Source organism: Agelaius tricolor, unplaced genomic scaffold (genome assembly GCF_023055355.1).
Source record: "Agelaius tricolor isolate 1412-34295 unplaced genomic scaffold, bAgeTri1.0.p SCAF_13, whole genome shotgun sequence".
Lineage (NCBI taxonomy): Eukaryota > Metazoa > Chordata > Aves > Passeriformes > Icteridae > Agelaius > Agelaius tricolor.
In genome coordinates, this window is record NW_027269273.1 from 17445102 (window position 1) to 17469105 (window position 24004).

General features: G+C 39.5%; 1 protein-coding gene across 4 annotated transcripts in view; it reads right to left on the reverse strand.

The window, feature by feature from the left end:
* Nucleotides 1-1464: 1464 nt before the first annotated feature.
* Nucleotides 1465-24004, reverse strand: part of HELLS (helicase, lymphoid specific) — a 30578-nt gene continuing 8038 nt past the window's right edge. The window contains exons 1-22 of one of the 4 annotated variants that reach the window (XM_071438981.1): nt 23065-23564; nt 22895-23016; nt 19243-19365; nt 17875-17934; nt 17355-17391; nt 17198-17262; nt 16693-16734; nt 15698-15922; nt 14367-14549; nt 13989-14132; nt 13220-13416; nt 12450-12546; nt 11359-11520; nt 10709-10851; nt 9418-9556; nt 7925-8008; nt 7718-7837; nt 7265-7381; nt 6188-6347; nt 3891-3987; nt 3651-3727; nt 1465-1989 (exon numbers count right to left, since the gene is read on the reverse strand). In XM_071438981.1, coding sequence (XP_071295082.1) covers nt 1892-1989; nt 3651-3727; nt 3891-3987; nt 6188-6347; nt 7265-7381; nt 7718-7837; nt 7925-8008; nt 9418-9556; nt 10709-10851; nt 11359-11520; nt 12450-12546; nt 13220-13416; nt 13989-14132; nt 14367-14549; nt 15698-15922; nt 16693-16734; nt 17198-17262; nt 17355-17391; nt 17875-17934; nt 19243-19365; nt 22895-23016; nt 23065-23272 — 2700 coding nt within the window. In that variant the 5' untranslated portion in view covers nt 23273-23564 and the 3' untranslated portion in view covers nt 1465-1891. Of the gene's footprint in view, nt 1990-3650; nt 3728-3890; nt 3988-4261; nt 4326-6187; nt 6348-7264; nt 7382-7717; nt 7838-7924; nt 8009-9417; nt 9557-10708; nt 10852-11358; nt 11521-12449; nt 12547-13219; nt 13417-13988; nt 14133-14366; nt 14550-15697; nt 15923-16692; nt 16735-17197; nt 17263-17354; nt 17392-17874; nt 17935-19242; nt 19366-22894; nt 23565-24004 lie in introns of those variants that run through there. The other 3 variants (XM_071438982.1, XM_071438980.1, XR_011681060.1) reach the window with 3 other exon arrangements.

Sequence of the window (24004 nt, forward strand, 5' to 3'; positions counted from 1 at the left end):
CTTCAAAAGTTAAGTAGGCTGTGCAGGAGCAGCTGTCAATTATTGTTGTCTTTAACAAAATTAGGTTGAGATACAGATAGTTGAATAGGGAAAACAAAAGCCACACACACACTAGCTAAGCAAAACAAGGAATTAATTCACTCCTTCCCATGGGCAGGCAGGTGTTCAGCCATCCCCAGGAGAGGCACATGCTGGACTTTGTACTACTCAAGGTAATTAGTAACTGAACAGAAAAATTAGAAACTTTTGTCTTTAGCAATTACCAACAAAACAGGGCTTTCACCAGGCAAAGATCAAAGTCAGCTTACTCATTAACAGATTTATCTCTTCCCTTAGAGGTAAGTATAAATATCTCTTGTTACTATAAGATTCCCTTCTCTATCAGGCCAATAGAGTAATTCTGATCATGAAGTGAATGAAAACTGGTTTTTGAAGTCTGAGTTGGTAGAGGGTTTTTTTTTCTGTGTTACCTGTGCCATGTTAATGAGCACAACTGCAACTGTGACAGCTCCAGCTGCAATTCCATGACTGGAGTTTTTAAATGGCACCTAACAGACATTTTCACAAACCGGAGATGAAAGTTTAAAAGCTGCCTGATTCATCCAGTGCTGTGGCCAGTTCTGGGCCCCTTGCTACAAGAAGGACACTGATGTGCTAGAGAGTGTTGAGAAAGGTAATGAAGGTAACCAAGTGTTCTGGCAGGGTAAAGTGCAGAATGTCCCCGTGGATGTGTGAAAGCAAGGAGTACTTTCTGGGAAGAGAAGGGCAGTCAAGAGGTGAAGGAGATTACTTGTGCATTTAACCTAAGGGAGTTAGCTGTCATCATTGCATTGGGACTTTTGAGACTGAGTCCAACCCTTAGCATGGCACTGCAGATCCACCTAAATCATGTCACCAAGTGCCACATCCACATCTTAAATATTTCCAGGGATGGCAACTCCATCACTTTCCTGGGCAGCCTGTTCCAGTGCTTGACTTTTCTGGTGAACAAACTTCCTAATATACAATTTCAACCTTTCCTAGTGCAACCTGAGGCTATTTCCTCTTGTCCTATTGCTTGTTACTTGGGAAAAGGGACCAACACCTCATTACAGCCTCCTTTCAGGTAGCTGTAGAATGGTAAGTTCCCCCTTCTCCAGGCTAAACACACTCAGCCCCCTCAGTCACTCCAAAACTTCTGCTCCAGACTCTTCAGCAGCTTTGCAGCTCCCTACACCTGCTTCAAAAGGGCAACTCAGCTGCACAGGCTGACCAGCAGTCAATACAGAAGTAATGTCTGCACCAGAAAGATTTTTAGGCTCATTGCTTTTTGGTTTTTGTTTTGTGTGTGGGTGTTTTTCTGCTGTTTTGTGGGGTTAGTTTGTTTTTCTTTAAATGTATGATATTGGCTAATGTGCTAAATAAGTAGTAAAGTGTTAATTATTAGATCAGCTTTGCTTGTTTAAGAAGTCAAGTTCCACGGACTTTTAGAACAAGAGATATTTATTTAATCAAAATAATTCTCAGAAGTTAAAAACAGAAGCTACACAAATGGCTTTAACAAAAGTACATGTTCTCTCCCTTCCAAATAAAACTATAATTGACACCATATTTTAAAAAAACAACCAAAAACCAGGGGTTTAGGACTTCCACAGGAAGATTTTTTTAACAAATTTGCCAGTTTATACCACTGAGTACAAGAACTAGCTGCAAATGTGAAACATGCTCATTTTCTTTATGAAAGCCTACTAAAGCTACCACTAACACCTGCATTATAGTCTAGAACATGTTAAAATTCACTGGAAGAACACAAGGGATTTGAACAAGGCCTTAAGGAAGGTCAGCATCAAGGACCAGCAAGCATAAGTGACATCTCTGGAAGATCTGAAAACTTAGAGGCCACACTTGCATATTAAAACACACATTCTGCATTGGACTCTGATGACTCTTCTAGGACTTTGAAGACACCCATTTTTTCCTTTTTCATTTTTTCAGAGGCCTTCATCTGATCTAAGATTAAAACAAATCAAAGGTCAACAATAAAAGGTGTAGTAGAAAACAGATTTGGAAAACAAGTTGAAAAAAACATTTTGCAGAATTGGAGAACAAGCTGATAACACCATTTTGCTCCTTTTCATCAACAGTTGGCTACTAGGAATTTGTATTCAAAAATAATTTTTCAGCTGTATGCTTCTAGGAAAAAAATCCAACATCTCTGGCGAAATGTGAATGGAGAAAAGCAGTTCTAAAAGCTGCCTGGACTAGTTTCATTTTCCTGGAAAAAATACCCAGAAAAACTATTTAGTCAAATTACCAGGAGAAACATAAAATTACAGCTCTGATAAGTAATATTCTTTGCAAAACTCCAAGGACCTGCAAACTTCTCTTCCTGGAAATTGCCATCACTTTGTTGTCCTTCCAGTGAATAGTAAGCTAATGAGAAAGTATTATGTTTATATAAATTTAATAATTATGGCTTATCAGGGTGGGAGCTGGAATTTTGCTTTCTAAAGCACAAACTGCAGTTAGCTATAGCAAAAATTCAGTATATGATGCCAGACTAATATCTTTGTATTAATATTTTCTGGCAACTTTATTATATTAACTTTGATTTGCATAACAAGAAAAAAAAGCAACCATGATAAATAAGTTGCACACTAAAAAAAACCAAGATAAACAGCACTTTCTTCAACTTGGAAAGAGAAATCAGATTGTTTCACAGTCTGAACTTGTAAAGATATAGATCTTATTACCCATTCATCAAGAATAATTTTCTATATTATCAGCCAGTTAACTGAAATAAGCCGTTTTACAGAACAGTGCCTTATTTTTTTCCTACATTATCTAAAATATAGCAAAAGTTTCCTAAGTTCCTAAATTAATTTTACACAAACTACACACAGCATGTACTTATTTAAGGCTAAAATTTTTAGTTCTAAATTCTGTAATAACTGGGGTTTTTTTCCTGTATCTATGCTTGGAGTTCTTGTTCTGCTAAAGATGTTGAGGGAAACAAGGCATACTAAATCTACTAATCATACTAAAGCATTCCAGATCTATGACTGGACAACAATTTTTCCACTCGGGAAAGTTAAGAGTTTTTTTTCAATGATATCTTGGCCTGATCAAGCACTAGAATTTGCAGACAACCTCAAAAAAGAGTTGTGGTTTGGTTTGGGGTGCTTTGCTAAACAGCCAATCCACTGATAATTCATGGGAACTCTCAAAAGCTGGATTTCTTTCTTCCAATGTTAGACTTGACTTCTTTCCCCAAAAAATGTTAGACAATGTTAGATAAATGTATTTTGAATTATAACAGCATCAAAGTACATTTTTTAAGCTAGCTGGAATAAATCTTCTCTGAGAATAATTTCTATTTTGATCAATTACAGCTCTCCTTGAAAGCTGCTTTGCAGAACACCTCCCAGTCTATGCTTGTCATTCACAGTATGCTCAGGGCACAGCATGCCTGAATGTGGCTTTCTGGAATACTTTTTCCTAAGTTCTGTTATTTCTTCTCCAGCAAACCATATTGAAAATGTCAACAAAGGGACCAAAGGGACAACACAGCTGGAAAAGAAGCTGTGGCAGCTTTCTACATACAAAGAACCCTTACAAAATATGAATTTACTGCTAAACAGAATAAAGAAAACATGAAAACTCAGACTTACCAATAAGATCACTTCTATCCAAAAGTAACTCTAGATCTTTATCACTGATTACTTTTTCTTTAGATCCTTTAACCTCCCTGTTAAAGAAAAAATAATCTCTCAGTGTTGTCACATAGCAGAATCCCTAGGACATTCTTTCCTCTATGAATATCCACATACCACTTCATAAGGCAAGAGAGCTCTTGACAGCTGCTTGCAAGTTACAAACTCATGGGCCAAGAAAATATGAAATCTGCATACCTCTCATAGTCTCTGGATTTCAGTAATTCTAACAATTCCTGAGGGTCTAGGCAGCTTTTTGACTGTGCTAGACCAGATTTGCCACCTTTAAACTGATCTGTAGAAAGAATAAATTTTAAGAAAGCACACAGATTAGAACAAATTACTGTTGAATATCAAAACTAATGCTAGGTTTCATTGTTTTAGTCCTCATGTAAACACACCTTACCGTAACAGACTCAGAGGTACATGAAGGTTTGCATGCAGCCTTTCACCTTTTATAATGTGTATGAATGTAGACATAGATGTAGTATGCAGAAGGAGTGACTGAAACACCAATTCAACATGCCCACATGAACACACAGAGCAAAAAAGCCATTAGTTCTACTTACAGTAAAAAGACTGTACATAAACTTATATGGTGGATGCTGAAGTTTGTTCCCTTTGTATTGTAAGCTGGTTAAAACAAAGTAAGTTGTATTAACCACATGATGGGAAATATGTGAAAGATGTGGTTTGCAGAGACAACAGCCTCAGTTTAATGAAACAGACAAAGTAATACCCTTGACACAGGCTGCTTGCTTGAGACTATGCTAGCACCTATTTACAGCAAATCTGGATCTCAGTCCAACTGTAAAAAACTTTACAAGATTATTACCTAACCAAAGCTGAGCATGAAATCACGCTCAGTCTTACATTTCAAGGAGACTGGCAAGATTTGCTGTTCTGTGCCAAGCTTCCTCAGTTTTTATCAGCATCTGTATCCATTTTATTAATGTGTCTCCACTGATTCCTTTCATCACACTGATGTTCCTTTCTGTATCTTGGCTTCAGAAATCCTCCCTACGTCTTTTCCCATCTCCCTTCAAGAACTCTGAGTTTATCTGTGAAGTGCAAATCAGATTTAAGTTCCAGAGCACTCTGAGCTATAGGATTCTCTCCCCCATTAACATCCACAGCACTGACAGACAGGGTCCAGGTCCTTTCATGCATTATGAGTGATGCTGTCTCTCCCTTTTAGCTTTCAGAGTTTCACAAACCACATGGTATTAAATCAGTGCCATGCAGGTCTCAAGTTGCCACGACAGCAAGAAAAGAACAGTTTCCCAAGCAACTTTCTTCAATGCAACAGAAGCACAAGATGGAAAGCAAAAAAAAAAAAAAAAAAAATTTGATGTTTTGTAACAAAATCCAGTTCTTAAGCTCCAGTATTTGTACTGTATATACCCTACATAGGTAGTTTTGTGATTTTCCTTCCTCATCTGCTTCTCCTAACTTTTAAAATATTCACAATAACAGGATCCATAACATCAGCTTTACATTTACACAATGAATCCAAAGGTTCCTGAAGTGACACCCCCTACCTGCAAGATGTACATGTGATACACCAATAGATGCCAAGATAAATATTGAACTGATTGCAAAACTGAAGGCATTGACACTTATCTTCCTTCCAGTACAAGTAGTCCCAGTCTCCAGTGCTGCTTTACTACACAGCAGTCATCTATTAGAGCCCATTCTGTGCTCATTTTGCTGCTTGGGTTTTAACTTCAGTTTGGACCATTATCAAATCATTAAAAAAACCAAACCAAGCAAGTATACTGATCAACAACATGCCTATGAAGAGGCAGCCCTGGCAGTCACACCAAGACTGCAGTGCAAAAAGATTACAGAGAAAAAGGCTAATGCTAGGATAAAGTAATTATTAAACATAACATCATCCAGAACCAGAGGCAAACCACAGCTTAGGCTGGACTGTGCAGTAGAAAGAGGTGTGGCCTTTTTGTCCCTTTATGCCCTCATGAAAAGGCTTTATTCCCCCTCAATATGATAATACAAGAATGATGAGAAGTTTTTAGCCTCCTCTGAAGTTTGATATAAAACTAGTTATTGTTCAGCAGCCAAGTAATAAGAATTGCAATTCTTCAAGTGAGCTTAATGTTTGGAAATTGCTATATGTAAGGAGCTACAGTCCAAATGTCACAAATAGAATAAGCTACAGAAGCAAGGCAGGATTCCTATATGATCTGTACAAGAAAAACTCATCCCCAAAAAGGACACTTCAAAGCAATCACATTCTAAAGACTTTTTGAGTATGACAATCCATATAATCAGGAACACCACAAGAATCATCATTGCTCTGTACATAAACCCAAGGACTATTGTTCTATTTAGCACTGGCCAGTTGTTCAAACAGGACTGGACTTCAGTGGTTATACACACTGGACAGAGGCAAACAGGACACTGAAATTTGTTACAGATTGAGATTTAAAGAAGGAACACATGTTGACATGAAGTCCTAAGAGAAAGATACTAACTTTTATGGATAATCAGCTTCTCCAGCTTCCTCTTGGCAGCAGCTCTCTCCACAATCTTCTGGTCAATAGTATTTGCTGTCACAAGACGATAAACAACTACTGGCTTTGTCTGGCCAATTCTGTGACACCTGTCTTGGGCCTGCAAGTCTGACTGAGGGTTCTGAGCAGATAAAAGAAATAAATCAGTAACAATTTAGTTATACTATTATCCTTTTTTTGAAGGACATACCACATGCAGCATTTTTAATGGGGAGCTTAGAGTCAGTGCAGAAGCACTAGAGACACAGTATAATACAACTCTACCACTCTTGACTCTTAAGCTTATCCATGACAAGCTCTGCTGCTATAGCTGCACAGGCAGAGAAACCCAACCAGCTTGGACTGCACTACTGTAACCTACAACTTCTGCACTATGTGCTGCAGGTTTCTACAGATGGAAATGGTTAATGCAACAGACTTAGATGATAATTTTAGTTGAGATTTGTGTTGGGTTTCTTTGTTAGAGGATAAGCAAAGGTATTTTTAAAGTTTTCAGCCATATCTGAAGCTGAAAATAGCAGCACTGTCTACTAAAATAAAGTGAAGATGCAGAGGTCTTCAGTCATTTCCTTCCCAATCTCTCTTCTTCCCAGCCTCCAGATTTACAGGAGCAGCAGAATCCTAGCTAGCTAAAACACATGTGGCAGATCACAGAGGAAATTCATGGAGCTGGTACTAACATGGCAGCTGTTGTGAACAGGGAACCCATAAAAGGTCCACCTACACTCAAATTTAAGTAATAAAAAGAAGGAAATGTATTGACAACACAAAAAAACCTCCTGCTTTTGGTAACTCAGGGGCAAACTCAGAAACCAGCTCTAATGTTGTATTCAGTAACCCAAGACTTTTCAAATGAGGCTGTATTATTCCACAAACAAAACATGTGCATGTGCTAACATGCTACTATTGCCTTCACGTAACATCTCATTAAAGTTATAGAAATGGTTTATACCATAATGGGTTAGTAAATGATTATCAAAAGCAGCAAAAGAAAGCATTTTTGACACCTATCACTAGGTTAACAATCTGTCAACATACCCAGTCACTGTCATATATGATAACTGTGTCTGCTGCAGTTAAGTTAATGCCCAGGCCTCCAGCTCTTGTGCTCACTAAGAACAGGAAGACTTCAGGGTCAGTATTAAATTGATGCATCTGGAAGAGATTTCATATATTAAAAAAAGTAGATGGACTAAATATAACATAGCTAATGGTTAATGAAACCTGTTTGAAAACATGATCACAGAAAATACAACACAAGCTGTCAGAGGTTTTGAGAAGCACTGCATTTTAGGCATACCTCAAGGTAATGCTTAGCAGCACACTTTACTGCTTCAGTATTTCTGAGGCACAGATACTAAGGCAGAATACAGTTTTCAGCATGGAGGTGTTTTGCCTATTGAAGGCGAAGTGCTGTGCAAAATCATATTCCAGTGTCACAGCAAAAGCACAATTTGCTAATGTGCTCACAGGGCATGCCCATGTACTTACATTTTCTTCTCTCTCTGAGTAGGACATAGAGCCATCCAATCGACTGAATTTGAAGTTTCTCAGGTAACAGTAATCCATCAAAATGTCAAGCATCATAGTCATTTGTGAGAACAACAAGACCTACAAAACCAGAAAGATTCCTTAATAACATTTTTTGTTCCTAAGGAGATGACTGTATCTCATCCCTCCAATAATCTTCAGCTTTACCTTATGTCCTCTCTTTTTAAGTTCTGGGAGCATTCGATCCAAGAGTAGAAACTTGCCTGAATTCTTTACTAGATCTTCATCAACCTTGGAATAGGGAAGAAAGGATCATATATTAGGAGGGAAGGAGACCAATGGCTTCCCCAACTCAGAAGCATCAACAAAAGCTCTCTGAAATCTCACTGAAACAAGTGTGCACCATTTTCTTAACTTAAAGCTACACTACTGGAAATAATGTTAATTTAAGCAAACAACATCGAATCACTTACATCATAATGAAACTAAATTGAACTCCACCATTTCATATGCCCAAATAATTATTTTTTAAAACTAATTAGTTTTCACCCCATTTCTGGAAGAAGAAACCCTCATGTTGTTAATTTTCCCTCATGGAATAATGCCGCTGTTTCTTTCCCAGTTTGTAATTAAGACACAAGGCTTCCCCCTGCTGGACACAGAGAGGCACTGCTGAACAAGTTACTACACACCAGCCAAGCGGCGAAGAGTTCACTGCAAGTTTTCATTCACACTGCTGCCTTAAACCCCTCTTCAAGAGAGCTTGCTAGATCTTACTCTTGCCATGGGCTAAGGGCAGGGAAATAGAAACTTCTAAGGTCTGAAACATACATCAGCCACTGTGGCAATTAGGAATATATCCTCCTGAGCAAGTACTAACTCCTGTGGGTGGTTGTCACCTGTCAGTCGCCATTTTCAACACACTAATTTTCCCTCACCTCCCTGACTGGGGAATCTGCTTTTTATGCACTGACTTTACATTAATACACTTCAACAGCATACTCTGGAGTACAGCATACTCTGTTATGACTCACCAAATAGGAAACATGACTACACACATACCTACATCAACATTTAGAATGTACAAGCAACTTCCAGTTCTTTAAAATTCTTTCAATTCAAAGTATTTCATACTTTACTGTATTTCCATCTGATTTGTGTAGATTAAACTACCACCTGGTCTTTTTGATATAACTTGGATTTTTCCCTTTTGAGGAAGGATGCTGTATTCTCTGAGCAGATGACTGTTATATTTGGTACAGTTCTTCAACAACTCACACTTAAATGCTATCACTGCACCTCCTGCAGCATGTACAATTTACTTCACGAACAGCTCACCAAGGTTAGCATTTGTTTTGAAAAATAACCCTGGTGAGGAGACCTTGAGGTAGCCCCTAAAGCACCTGGAGTAAATGGAAGCCAGCAACTCTTTGAATAACTCTCCACCAGCAGAAGAGCACTGTCACAATGAAGAACACCATGGCAGCACTGTGCAAAGGTTGAATGGGCACAGCAGCTGAACAGGTCCCTGCTACTGCTGCTACAGGAAGTTTCAAATACTGATTCAGCATACTGCTGGAATTCAATAGCAGGCATATGCCAAATACATTGAAAAGGTCATTCTTTACTGCCATCACCTCCCAATCTATTGCTTTTTAATGCCTGGAACAAATTTTCTCCAATGCTTTTAAAATGTGTACCTTGAATTGCTGTGTCGCAGGATCCAAAGGATACTCAATAAGATAAGGGTGATTACAACACTTCCTCAGTAACATCATAATATTTTGCAGTTTAAGGTTCACCTCAGAATCCATGGGAATGCTCACTTCTACCACTGGCCTTGAAAAGACACAACATCTTATTAGTACTGAAAGTGTCCCCTTATTATGCTACAAATATTTGAGAGAAAAAAAACCCCTACAATAAAATCAAGCAATGGAGTCACATGCTGTGACATGCTCAAAATCCCTTCTAGTCTGTAAAGCTATTACCAGAGAAAACTTTTTAGAGCACCACACTTGGCAACAAAGGCATAACTGTTTGCTATTATTGATTTAAAATATAAAAGAGCAGTCAGTAGTAATTAGAAGCAGAATTTGACTTGTGCAAGTCATCCAGCAGAAAAAGGAACAGAACCAAGTCCTCGCCAGACCACAGGGTCAGATTCCCTGGGGAGCAATACCCAAGATGTTCCAGAATCAGCTGTCTGCCTATCCCATTTTGGCCTCATTGCAGAAATCACAATGAATAAAGCTATTTAGCTCTTCTACATCTAAGTACTGTCTCCAATATAAGGGATCCGTGCATACCACAAATCTAACACAAACATAGATTTAATTGTCTGTTCTCAAGAGGCTACTAGACTAGAACTAGACTAGAATAAAAATCTAGCAAAATAAACACTTTTCAGCCTGAAGATCCTCCTTATGCCCAAGGGACTTTCAACCAATTTAGAGCCACCAACAGAAGGAAAAGGGGAAGACATCTGGAGTGACACTGTTCCAAGCAACTGCTATGCATGATGGGGCCCTGTTATCCTGTGGATGGCTGAACACCTGCCTGCCCATTGGAAACAGTGAATTAATTCCTTGTTTTGCTTGCATGTGCAGCTTTTGCCTTCCCTACTAAACTATCTCTATCGCAAATCACACGTTTTCCAGCTTTTACCCTTCTGATTCTTTCCCCAACCCCACTGATAGAGTTGTGAGTGAGCAGCTGTGTGGTGCTTGGCTGCTGCCTCAGGTTAAACCACAATATTGTCCTGAAGTTAACTGTAACTCTAATGAGCCAGTGAGTGATGGTACAATAATCACTGCTATCATGGCTCAGTGAATACCAGGTAAAATCAAAGAAACGAACAATAAAGCTACAAGGATTGTGAATCACTAAATGCCATTCTTCCTGATCAATTTCAGTAAGCAAAACACTGGAAACAAACTAAGAGGGAGATAAACAGTACAACAAGAAAAAAAAATCATTCAAGACAGGCACCTCTCTTTTTCTACTTCCTCTTGCATTTTGCTGATTAATTTTTCCAAGTCATCAGGTGAACCATTATGTTCTTCACAATAATCAACCACTTTCCGACTACGGCGTTTTGGTCGGCCTGTAGAGCTCAACTCAACTACTTCTTCCTGTGGGAAATGAGAACATTGCATCAACAGCAGCCAGCTTCAGAATCAGCCTGTGCTGATCCAATTCTCAAAACTGAAAAGAGGCCTCAGTGATGTGCATCATGCAACACTTATTTAGACTCAGCAGCTTAAATCTTGGCTATGTAGAATATGCAGCCAAATTGTAAAGGTCTACAACTGTAGATTTTGAAAGTTTCTGTTTGATTTTAGAAAGCTACATTCATACCTTACCGATTCAAAGCTGAAACTGTCAACTCTATGAAAACAGTGCTCTTTCCCTCCCAAGCTACAGGTAATCAAGACTATATTTACACTTCTATTGTTTTAGTTCTGTGCCACAGGCCTATCACAGTAACTGCCATGATTGAAATGGATAACAAATAGATCAGACTAAAACTTTAAGAATAAAAGCAGGTTTAGTTACAACGGTATGAAGCAGTAGCAATATGGTTTTGCATATGAACTATTACAAACAAGCACATTGCTAACATCCTTATCAGCAGCTACCTGATTATTTCCAAACAGTTTCCTAATGGTGCGATTGACAATGGCAGTATAGAAAGTTTCCTGCTTCTTTGCCAGCGGTGCATACACCACAACTTCTCGTTTAGGAGGAACCTCAAGAGCAACATCCGATTTCAGCCTCCTCAGTAAGAATGGTGTCAGAATCTGGAATAGTGAGCAGATGCTACAGTTACTCAAAGCTGTCAACACAGCTAGTTTAAAACAAAGAAAACAAGACAACCACACAGAAGCAGGCCTACTGATGTAACACTACTTTGTCAATTTAAAGCAAGAGAGTTAATTTGCACATATATTTAGGTTTTTAATATGTATGCCTACTCCACATTTTCATGCACATGCTGGTACTAATGAAACACACCCCTTAACATGTAAAAACTTCTGAAGTGCTTAGTAGGGCTGCAGTAGTAACTACCTTACAGACCTTTCTTACAAATTCCAGTAACTGAAAGTAATCTTAATGCAAAACTGCTCATTTTGTTTGTTATATTTCTTAAATCAAGTTTTTCTGAAAATGCCCAAAACCTTTAACCAAATTAAATAAATTGTCATCAACAATTATACATAGAAGATTCAGGTTAGATCCCTCACCACTAGCTTATAATGGAAAAATGATAGGTTTGTAAGCATTTACTTCCACACACTCTCTTAAAGAAGAGCTTTAAGTGTAAATTTGAAGACAGCCATACTACATAACTAGTTTGTCAAAAGGTATTCTGCTCAACACCTAAAAGCTACATTCAGTTTCCTCAAAGTTATCTTTCAACAAAATAAATACACTGATTAAGTCTCTTGGTGAATTGAAGTCTGTAACTGCAATTAAGTTTGACTAAACTCAATACAGTTCCAAGAACAAAAATGAGTGGCTATGAAAGAGATACATTGTTCTTTTAGCATTTGTAAGTACTGCAAAGATTGAAAAGAACCCTACAAGTCTCAGGAAGTCCAGAAGTGCCACAATAAAAATCTCAGATTTTATTCAGCATCACAAACAAGATTCTGACACACTTCAGGACATGAATGGTCAATGTTATAACTATATAATAAAAAATACAAAATGAAGGATAAATGAAAACCTGATGCAGCATATGCAAGATGTTTTGCTCCCTTTCTTTAGCAATAATATCTTCAGCAGTTTCTGTAATGCTGGTAATATCAAACCAGGATTCAAAGCTATAAAAACAAAGCAAGGGAAAAAATACCTTACTAAAATAATGAAGAATAACAGCTACGAAGTATCCTGTGATTAAAAAAAAAATAAAGCACTCACATCCATCATGAATAGAAGGTGTATCGGAGGAATTTCTGAAATATACCTGTCAATTCAGAAGCCTGAGGTTTTATGTGATGTGTAAAAATACTTGTATTAGTTGGAATATTCGTTATCACCTGTTATATTCCATCTAGGTTATAGCTTGTTCCAAAAATTAGTCAAAACACTCTTTTGGCAGTGCTCTTCCACCTGACCCCCTACTGCTGCAGAGAAGGATCTGTGGGTCCTGTCTGCCAGCCTCAGACAGCTTCATCCAAACACCTTTGACAATCTCCAAAAAGCAGCACCAGGCATTTGTGATAAAACAAACATCTCTCACCTCAAATGTTTATGTCTTAGCTCACAGCTGAGCTTCCACTATCTAGGGAGACAACAATTAATTCCTTCCTTTCTGAAACAACTAAGTGTGAGGCAAGAAACATTTCAAAGCCTTTGCCACCAAATAATCATACTGGAATACAACTATACCATAAAGCAACTCTTCACATGCTGATAAGTTTAATAATTAAAGAGTCATAATAATACTCAAACAGAACAAACAGAAATAGTTTCCACCATCAGACTGCAACTTACCTTTTCAAATCATCAAACACATCTGGCAACAGGAAGTTAAGCAATGACCAAAGCTCAGCCAAGTTGTTTTGCAGGGGAGTGCCAGTCAACAGGAGTTTATTGTCTGCATTAAATCGTTTCAATTCTCTGATAAGGCGGCAGTTCATATTTTTAATCCTGTGACCTTCATCTACTATGAGATACTTCCAGTAGCAGTTCTATGAAAATAAAAAGTATTTCAGTAAATTTTAGGTCTATTCCATCAAAACAGGTGTAAGATTAATTAAGAAGCACTAATAAGACTGTTTGATACTGCCTGTTACAAAGGTTCTATTTACTGTTTTTCATGTTGCCAGACTAATAGAGCTGAAGCCAAACAGATAATGCCACACATCTGCTTCATGTGACTGCCTTTTAGAAAGCTTAGGTGGTTAAAACAAAACTTCTACAAGAAACTCATCTTGCTGAAGCAACCACTGTGATGTTAACCACAATATTTATACACTAAGTATAGTTCTTGCTCTAAACATCCTTAATCATCACCTAAAGGAAGGTAACAAAAGGAGCAGGTATTCTGTAACTATCTGCTTTTAGAATAATGTTCTGTTTGAAGAACTTAAGCATTAAATTGCAGAGCTACTACTACCAAGGAAATAGAAGTGAATGCCAATATACATGCTACAGTATGAAACTTATTGTACAGGCAGCATATGGGGTTTTCTCTGTGTTCAAAAGCACTGCTATCAGTACTGAGGCACACACAGTCCTGGGGCTAAGAGAACTTGGGTACCTGCAGGGCACTTCTGTCTCGCATTGCTATTTCAAAGGAAGTAATGACCACAGGGTAGATTTGCAGTGATCCTTGTCTGCTGCGGATTTTACGAACCAGTTTGCGACGCTCCTGCTGAGCTCCATGATAGAGCATCAGTGGAATCTGTAAAAAAAGAATTTACAAGTCAGGACTATGATGCCCATGGGAGGACAGTAGAAATAGTGAGATCTCTTATAAGATGGCTCTAAATACATAACAGGTCACAGCACAGTTTGTAGTAACCACATAAACAACTACAATTAAAATGACGTTCTATATACAGAAAGCTTCAAGGCAAAGAATTAGAATAGAAATTAAACAATAAGGAAGAAGAAGAAAAGTCTTAATTTCTTTTACCTCTGGAGTAAATCTCTTGAATTCAGACATCCAATTTGGAAGAGTAGACAAAGGACCACATACTAAGAATGGACCAGGGACCCCTCGCTCCACCATCAGTGCTATTGTTGCAATACACTGGATTGTCTTCCCCAGCCCCATTTCATCAGCTAAAATGCCATTAATACCATTTTCCCAAAGCATCTGCATATGAAAAAAAAAAAAAAAGTAAATGCAAAATAATCAACACACATTTGGAAAAACAAAGATCTTTAGGAATGTGAAAACGCTCTACACTAGGCCCATTTTATATTACAGATGAAGATGATTCTATAATAAAAATAAATACCAGCATCTTGTAAATGCTGGATATTCTCATGTAGTTGTATGCACGTCTAGCCAGCTAAGTGCCTGACTAGGGCACAAAAACCAGAACAGTATTGAAGGAAAGTACATAATTTAGTGTTGCACCAGAAGGCACTTTAACTGCAAGTACAGCTTGCATTAACCAAGCCTCTACTCATCCCAGCTTCGAAACTTCACTTAGCTCTGCTTTCCGAAAGACCAAATGACTGTGCTGACATTTCAGTGGTATCTATTCAAGCAGCTTCTGTAGGCATGGAGCTCCTGTAGCTACCTCACCACAAGAAAAAGGTGCACTTCCTGGCCAACACAGCCACCTGCTCCAGCCAAAGCTCTTTGTGCAGACACTGCCTACTCTGACAAAGAACAGAGCAACCTCTCACAAAAAAAACAGAAAGACACAGAATTGCTCTTTGGCCATTCTCTACTATTCAATAAAGATACATATAAAGGTTATTATAACTGAGAGCCCAACTAAGGAAACTGGTTTTCCCTTCAGAAGAGGCCTGTCTTCACTAGGCACTTACCAGTAACAGTTAAGACTCCAGGATACAGAGAATGAAAATTCATCTGTGTCAAACCTGCAAAGGTATCAGGTCTTTGAATACCTTTGGGCTAGGTATTGAAGCCCTTGAGAGAAACAAATTAGGCTGTTCCTCAGTAGGATGTATAGTCCCACTTTCACAAAATCTTTTAAAGGAGAGGTTGAGTTGAACAAGAAAAGAGATGGAAAAAGGGATGATGGGGAACACCAGCCAGAAAATCTATAAAGAAAGGCTTAGAAAAACCAATGTCCTTCCCACATGAAACATTTTATTTGCTGGTTGACAACTTTTTCATAACACCAGATTCTTGTACCATGAAAGACCATAACTCTCTCCTCTTCACCTTCCCTGTACCAACTATGACCATAGACTTCTAATATGTCTTCCCCTCCACACCAGTTTTTAATCAGCAGTAATTCTGATCAAATTCAATTGCATCCATACCCTTAGCCACTCCATGCCTTCCACTTGGTACCACCTCATTACACCACCAGTAAAAATCTTTGGCTGCTGAAAAGGCACTGGTTGTCCATTAAATTTTCGCACTGGATCAAGAAATTGCTTGGCACTGTGTCGTACAGCTTGACACAACCTGTCCTTAATGACACTGTTTGAGTCTCCATTTTTCTGCAGGTCTTCTGGATGCAGGTTGTCAGCAGAGCTTTCATCCTGTAGAAGGAAGGTCAAGGAACATGTGGCAAGTGCAGTGCACATCAAAGCCTGCTAAGACATACTTCTTCCCAGTTAACACCAGCCTTTACGTGCAGTGAAGTAACTCAGTCTCTGACAGAAAGACTTCTTTTGAGTCAACTGTCAACTCAAGAGTAGACTTTTTTTTCCTTTAGAATTTAAGAGCAGTGACAGCTACTGAAGCTATTTGGCTTATAATTTTCTACCCATAACAGTAAACAGACTTAAAACCTTTCCTCACAGAGGCTGGCATTCAATGCAGCAATTTCCCTGCAAAGGGAAAAGGTAAGCAGAAGGGCCTTCCTTTCTGTAAGCTGTTCTAATGTTAGGAAGCAATTCACACTGTGCATGCAGCTCTGGAACTACAGAAGCAAAAGAGACCTCCCCTGTTATCTCCACACTTGACTGCTTAAAAATTACTGGTTTAAAGTCTTAAACACCAACACACAAATATTTTCTAGTAAATTCCTATTTCCTTTATTTCTGAAGCTACTAGCAATCTATGAAGTATAAATACCTTCAAACTCAGTCTTTTAAAAAACAAATTAAAAGTTTTCACCTTGGATTTCTGAAATAAGTATTTAAGTGCATTCATTTATACCACCTTTCTAAACTTTAATTCAGGACTTCAATAACTAGCAAAGATGTTTATTTACAAGTAAAGTTTAGGGATACACTACAAAATATAAAAAGCCCTCCCTCCCTTTGGGCTTAGCACTCTTAAACTGCAATAATATGTGTCAACATACCTGATTTTCCACTTTACTTTTTTTTGCCACTGATAATATTTCCTGAAAACAAACGGGGAAAAAAAACATGCTTATATGCTTTTCAACCTTAAAGGCTACTGTAATTTGTATTTCATGCAATCTCTTCATTCATCTTTCAATCTGGATATACTTTAAAAAGCTTAACATACAAAATCATTAATCATACAAGTGACTCTAAAACAAGACCACACACCAGGTAATACATTTCAATTACAAAGGGTAGCTGAAAATTCAATTGGAAACATAGACTCTTCACAGCTTGCCTTCCTAAAGACTTGAAAAAACAAGAGTATCCAACCTCTACAGCTGTGACATCACTGCTTGTTACGTACATCTTTGCACACAGACAGACTACTGATGGCTGTTAATATCTGGTAGCAATGTGTGAGAATGGAGTGCTCTAAAATACAGATGTCACAGAAATTGACTCACCCATTAGAAGTGCTACAAAAATCCAGACATCCTATTTATAGTTAGGGCATACCTCTTTGGACATAATTTCTGATATGTTGTATGTCCCATCTTCTCTTCCTCTCTTCTTTTTTGCACCTGTAAGATAATAAATGAATTTATACAATGCATCAAACATTAAAGAAATCAAACCCACCAGCACTGAAAAAAGGCAGAGCCTAATACATTACCTGATTTCTCCTCTTTGCCATCAACTGGGTTTTGACCCTAGAAAATAACCATAGAAAGAAGTTCATCATCTTATGCATTTCTAACTATCATGACACAGACAAAAAGGTGTAATCAGGTGTAATTACCTCTGAAAGCTTCTTGAAACATTTCTACAACTAAACATTTTCAAAAACACAGCAAAAGAAAAAAATTCCTGCTTATTTTTTCTTGTTAGTTATTCACTATTTTGGCTGAACAAAGCAATCATTGCTAAAACAAAAAACTCTTTAAAGATAAACTGAAACCATTTTCTCTAATAATAACTAGTCAAAAACATTCCCTAAAAATTACTGTCATGGTATACAACTTTTAAGCACTTTCAAACAGTCTTACTACAGTTAAAATAAATATGGTATATTAGATAGATCCTGCAAGTGAAATACTGGACAATCAAACTTATTTTACTTACCTTGGTCAAAACAAGCATTGTAATTTCTCAGACTTTTATTTATAAAGTTGCATAAAGCTACTTAATCTTACCTTGGCAGATTTTAACATCATCTCTCTCTTTTTTTCCAACTTCTCTTTCCTCCTCTGTTCCTAAACAAAATAAAAATCACACATGCAATTCTTACCCTTCCATAACACCCACAAGAGTACTATCCACTACAGAAGCAATAGATTGCACTGCTAATTCCGAGTTCCATGTACTCTGTAGACTTTGTTTTTGCATCCCCACTAAGTTTGTTCTGGTGTAACTGAAAACAATAAAGCAAAATTTGGACAAGAAAGTGCCACTGCTCTAAACTGCTTGTCAGTAAATACTTTAAACACTTAAATACAGTAATTTAGAAAGATTTTAACAAAAATATTCCTAATTGCAAACTCCTGAAGATTAAATCTACTGTAGTAAGTTTTCCATTTATCCAACTTACACATACTACATAATCACTGCAAAACAGACAGCAATGTAAATAGCCTAGACACATGAAATGTCTTGAAGAACTTAAGATTTTCATTCCATCTACTATTTTTGCTTGCTGAAGTAAAAGCAAAAGGATCCTGAAGAAAGAGTAGAAGACTTTGGTATTTATCAGATGGAGCAAGATTTAGTACTGAAATACACATTCTAGCAATAAAATAACCATGAATTTGAGCTGACAGTTCAACTAGAGAAGTATTTTGAAGAGGAGGTTCCTGCAGTCTATCAGTGTCCCTTCACAGAAAATGTTGTTGTTCTTAATCTTTTCCTGCTTTTCCCTCTCTCTCAAACATAAAATCTTGCAAGCTTGTCCATAAACCTACAGTTAAAAAAGTCAAGACCAAGCTAGGTATGAATTCAGCAGCCCATGGATTCAAAAAAAAAAGAAGACACTTAACACTGTTTTATGGAAACTCTTGTTTTGGGAACAGCATGGCCTCAGGTCACTGTAATTCACCGATTTGTTTGAGGGAGGCCTAAGTTAGCATCTTGAAGGTACATCTCATCCTCAGCTTTCAGTTAATAACACAAACAGGCTACTCACCTTTCTGCTTGTCAGTTCTTTGCACCTTCTATTCTCCCTCCATGTTTTCTAGCTCCCTTAAACTTCAGTTTTTATTTGAAATACTTACTCTGCTTTCTTTGCACTCAGGCCAAAAGAACCGTAAAGGCATCAGTGTCACCTTTACACTGTGACTTTAAATTATAATTCATGTTCTTCCATATCTGATTCATGTTTTAATTTAGAGAACAAATTCTGAACACTAGATAAAAAGCATGATGTCATTCCTATGCACTAGGTTCCAGCAGATTTTAATGTTACTAACGCAATCTTAAAAACATTTTTACTTCAAACAGTTGGATGGAAAAAACACCCAAAGAGACAGCACCTTAAGAATCCCCACTGCAAACAAGAACACACCTACCTCTAGCTGCTGTTGTTCCATTTTGGTTAGCAAGAATTTGGAATAGATGTTGCTTTTTTCAAGCAAATGTTGAAGCCTCTTATAGCGCATTTCACTTGATTCCCTGTCCCAAGAAGTGCGAGCCTGGCCAACAAAAAGACATGTCAACCATTTGCAGATCCACTGGTGATTACACTGAAGAACCACTGCTTGTGTTAAAAGCATTAACTCTGAAGTGTCTCACACACAGACCCATTTCAGCCATCATACTCCATGATTTGTGACTGTATGGACTCTCACATAGCTATGAAGCGCTGTAAGGTCGAAGTAACTCAGGGTTGCATTCACTTGCACATGCACCATGCATACCCCTGGTATAGCAGCACATGACATTCAAAGACTCAGAGATGCCTCAACTCCAACACAAAAATTAAATCCAGTTTATTTGTAGTCTGCAAAATTTTTGAGGAAATAAACCCTACCTGGCAAATTTCAGCACAGCTTCCCCAGTATTATTATATCCCTTCATGTACATTTACACCAAGTTAGTTTCTCATTAAGAACAAGATATAGACAGCTACAAAACTATCACATGGTTTTACAGGGCTCGAGTCAATTGCCAATATGAAAACAGTAACTTCTACTCACTTACAAAATCCACACCTGCTTTGCAAAGTAACTGCTGCTGAATTAGTCAGGGCTGTGCATTTAGAAGTTTGCAAATTACTCTTTAAAACTCGCATCAAGACACCCCCAAAAAGTAAAAAACATTCACCCTTCTGCATTCATCTAACATTGCTTGCAAAACCGAGATACCAAACAAGTCATTGAGTCATTTAGTTTGGAAAAGACCCAAGATCATGGAGTCCAAGCATTAACCAGCACTGCCAAGTTACCACTAAACCACTACACTAAGGATGCCTTGGAAGTGTGGCATCTCTGCACTTTTTGAGTGCTGCTTCCACCGCTCCCCCAGGCAGTGTCTCTGTGCTTCATCACCCCTTCAGTGAAGAAAATTTTACACGAATGTTCCATCTAAAATCCCCTTGGCTCAACTTGAGGATGCTTCCTCTTGTGTATTGCTTGTTACCTGGAAGAAGAGACAGATCCCCCCCCAACTGTTACAGTAGTTATAGAGTGAAAAGTTTTAAATTAGCATCTCCAAGAGAAACTCAGAGCACAAGATGCAGGGCTTTACAAGATGCTTATCTATGTCACTGCCTTCAAAAGAAACACAGGGGGAAGGGCACGCTAAGACACAGAAAAACAAGGGATTCTTCTGAATCGAAATACACTAATAGGCAAGGAAATGGGATATTTCCTGAACCATGGGACAAACTCTGAGACACTGAAAAGGTGGAGAATGTCTGTCCCCCCAGAAATCAAAACTTGATTTTCTCCAAGTAATTCCAACCAGGTAGCAATCACAATGTTCTTTTAAGAGAGGAAGATCTATTCCCACAATTTCTCTAGAGGAGGAGATTGCATTCTCATGATTTTCCTTGCTTCTACTCTCCCAGTCCAGGTTTTTACCTTCAGATGACAGGTATCTGAGCTCAGAAAGATCAACTCTTAATGGCAATGCCAAGAGAAAATATAATTTAAACTAACCTACTTTTTCAGCAAACTGCTATTGCTCACTTTTTATTGGAGTGAACAAAGCATTCTTATTTGGTCAAACTGAAGGAGTGCTTCCTCGACCAACTTCAAAAATTTCAAGCAGAAAAAAGAAAACTCAAAGATGAACAGCACTTTAATGACATCTCACTGTGCCTTTTGACTCAAACCCTGAAGCCTTATGACAGTGGGTTTTCTTCCCCTTTTTGACCGAAAAGGTTAAAACCTTGCCACTCTTGGCACCACGCTACATTCACACATATTTGCACAGTGGTATTTCACCATTATCCCTCAAAAAGAACTGACAACTCCTTTGTTGAACTGCCTTACAGATCACCTGCCAGGGGGTTTGCCGAAGTAACAAGCATAGGAAACACAGAAGCTGCCCCCAGTAAGCCTGTGGTAACTGCAGGAGTAAATCCCTTGGTCTGACTGTCTTCTGACTGCACAGGGAAAACGTGATAAAGCATACAGGACAATGGAGGCATATTCTTGCTAGAGGTAAGTCCTGTGCATTCTCAAGAAATGGAGAAGACAAAAACCCACATTACGGCATCGTTACAGAAGTGGTCCTTGTGAAAGAAATTAAAATTTTAAGTCTTTTTCTCAATAGTTCCTGTGCAATGAGAAAATTTGCTCTACAAGGGTTTCCTCTTTACCTTCAAGAAGTATTACCTTCAAATTTTTAGTTTCTAGTCTAAGCAAGGAATACCTGAAGTTCCAACATGCTACATCATCACTTACACTTTGCAACAAAGAATATTATGAGACTTCTGGGAGAATCGATACTCTTTTCTAACAACAGTATCACAAAATAATGCATCATCAAAACATACCTTTATAAAACTTAACCTATCTTAGAGTAAGGAAAAAAGAGTAATCGAAATTAGTTCTAGGCCTTAAAGACTGGCATTTTCAGGCCCTTAGAATAATGTGTCAATGTAAGATAGGGAAAAAACCCCATCACCTAATTTCTCTATTATATAGTTTCTTGAAAATCTCAAAATCTCTAAGGTTCCTTACAACCCAAACCATTCTGTGATTCCTTAGAATACAATTCCCCAAAAAGCATTCAAGAAAACAGTTCCTTCAAGCTTCTATCTCCTTACGTCTGAAACACAAAACAAATTATCATCAGAATAGCACATAAGGGATCAGCACAGGTGTAGAAGCACCATGCTCTCATGTTCTCACTCCAAAACAGACTGGTTAGTTTCAGCTAGTGCTTAACATCAACTCTTGAAAACATTCTCAGCAAGAGGGAAATGAAGCAAAGTAACGATGACATAACTTGCGGTGGGAGGCACCATTTCCCCGAAGCAGTCTTTATTTCCTGTCACACAGGCAAACCAAGGTACACAAACCAAGCATGGCCTCCCGGTTTGCTCAGGCGTACGGTTCTGCTGGCAGCGATGCCAGGTCACAGGCAGCTCCCGCCCAGCTGTCTGCAGGGAAGAGCAGGAGCGCGGACCAAGCCAGGGACTGGCATAAACCTGGTCCTTGTTAGCTGGGCCTTCTTAGCCAGACTACTTCATCAGTTCTGCATAAACTATACCTGCTACTGAAAGAAACACATAACCAGGCTTATTCTGGAACTCAAGCCGTTTGGCTGACGAGCTTGTATTAACCAAAGAGGGAAAGAAGTGTTATGTCCACTTTGAGAAACAAAACCAGAAAAGTTTTGTCTTTAATGTTTCAGACAGAAATTCAAAAGAATGCGAACTTACTATCCTGTTTTAAAAATCAGCTCACTTTATAGGCATTATACCTCACACTTTTAGACTCAGAACGACAGAAGCAAAGACATAATCTTCCCACCTCAAATTTCAATGCATATAAAATGCAGAAGGGTTCTCCCTAAGAGCAAGAGTTTCCCACTAGCCTTTAAAAACAAAAAGAAAAATAAAGGTCGCCGGTGGATTATCAAAAGGCGCTTTACACCACAGCAGGGCCTTTACTAGCCCCTCATGTTTGTTTATTTTGAAACCGAAGGAGCTGCAAGGCCCCGGCCTCCCGGCAAACCCCGCAGCCCGTGGGGACCCCTGACGCCCCTCACCTTCTCCAGCATCTGCCGCTCCTGCTCCAGCCCCGCCGCCTCCAGCTGCTCCTCTTCCTTCAGCATGGCCGGCGTGATCACCACCGCCTCTGCCTGCTCCCCCATCTCGGCTCCCAGCGGTTCTGCAACGAGCGCACGGTCACTCACGGTCACCCCCGGCCGCCCCTCACCGCTGCCGCTGCCCGAGTTGCGGGCGGGCATTGCCCCGCCGCGGCCCCGCTCCCGCGCGCGCCGCCTCACCGCCCGCCTCGCGAGAACAAAAACCGCGCGCTGCCCAAACCGCGCGAGAGGCGGCGCCGTTCTCGCGAGGCCGCCCGCTCCGCCCGCAGGGGCCGCGTGAGGCCGTCTCGGCCCTTGGCAGGCTCCGGGTGCGGGCATGGAGGTGCCTGGGCGGGCCGTTCCCCTTGGAATGGGCTGCCAAGGGAGCCGGGGGAGTAACCCTGCCTGCAGGTGTTTGTGGGAAGACTGGATGTGGCACTTGGTGCCATGGTCTAGCTGCCGGGGCGGACCCGATGATCCCAGGGTACTTCCCCAGCCGGAGGGATTCTGTGGTTCTGTCCCGCTCCCCTCCGCCGGTGCCCGTGGCTGCAGCGGCAGCTGGACAGGGGGACATGGCGCGGGCTGCCCGGCCCCGGCCCGGCCCGGCCCGCGGGCTCCCCTGGACGCTGCTGGCTGTGCCACGAGGGGGCGGCGGAGCGCCGGGATCCCGGGCGGGAGCGCACGTACCCCAGCCGGCGGGAAACCCAAGCCAGGCTCTGTGTTACAATAAATATTTCCAGTGTTCGGAGCACAGACGTTTTCGCTCCACGTAAATAACACACAAGCTGTCAAAATAACAGGGCTTATCGCTTCAGATGCTGTGCTGGTAATTGTCTACGCCTATTTGTCAAACTAATCGCTATTTTAAACTTGCTGCGCGCACACGGCGACCTGCGCCGGGAGACCTGGAAAGGGGGAGGAAAAAAGAAGCAAAGAAAGGTAAACAAGTCCAGGAATAACTGAGGTGGATGACATTCTTCTCATTCCCAAAGCCTGACAGGCTGATTCTGGATAATGTGGTTTATGGAAAAGTGATTCTGTTCTCCAAGCCATAGTTCAGAGGTTAACTGG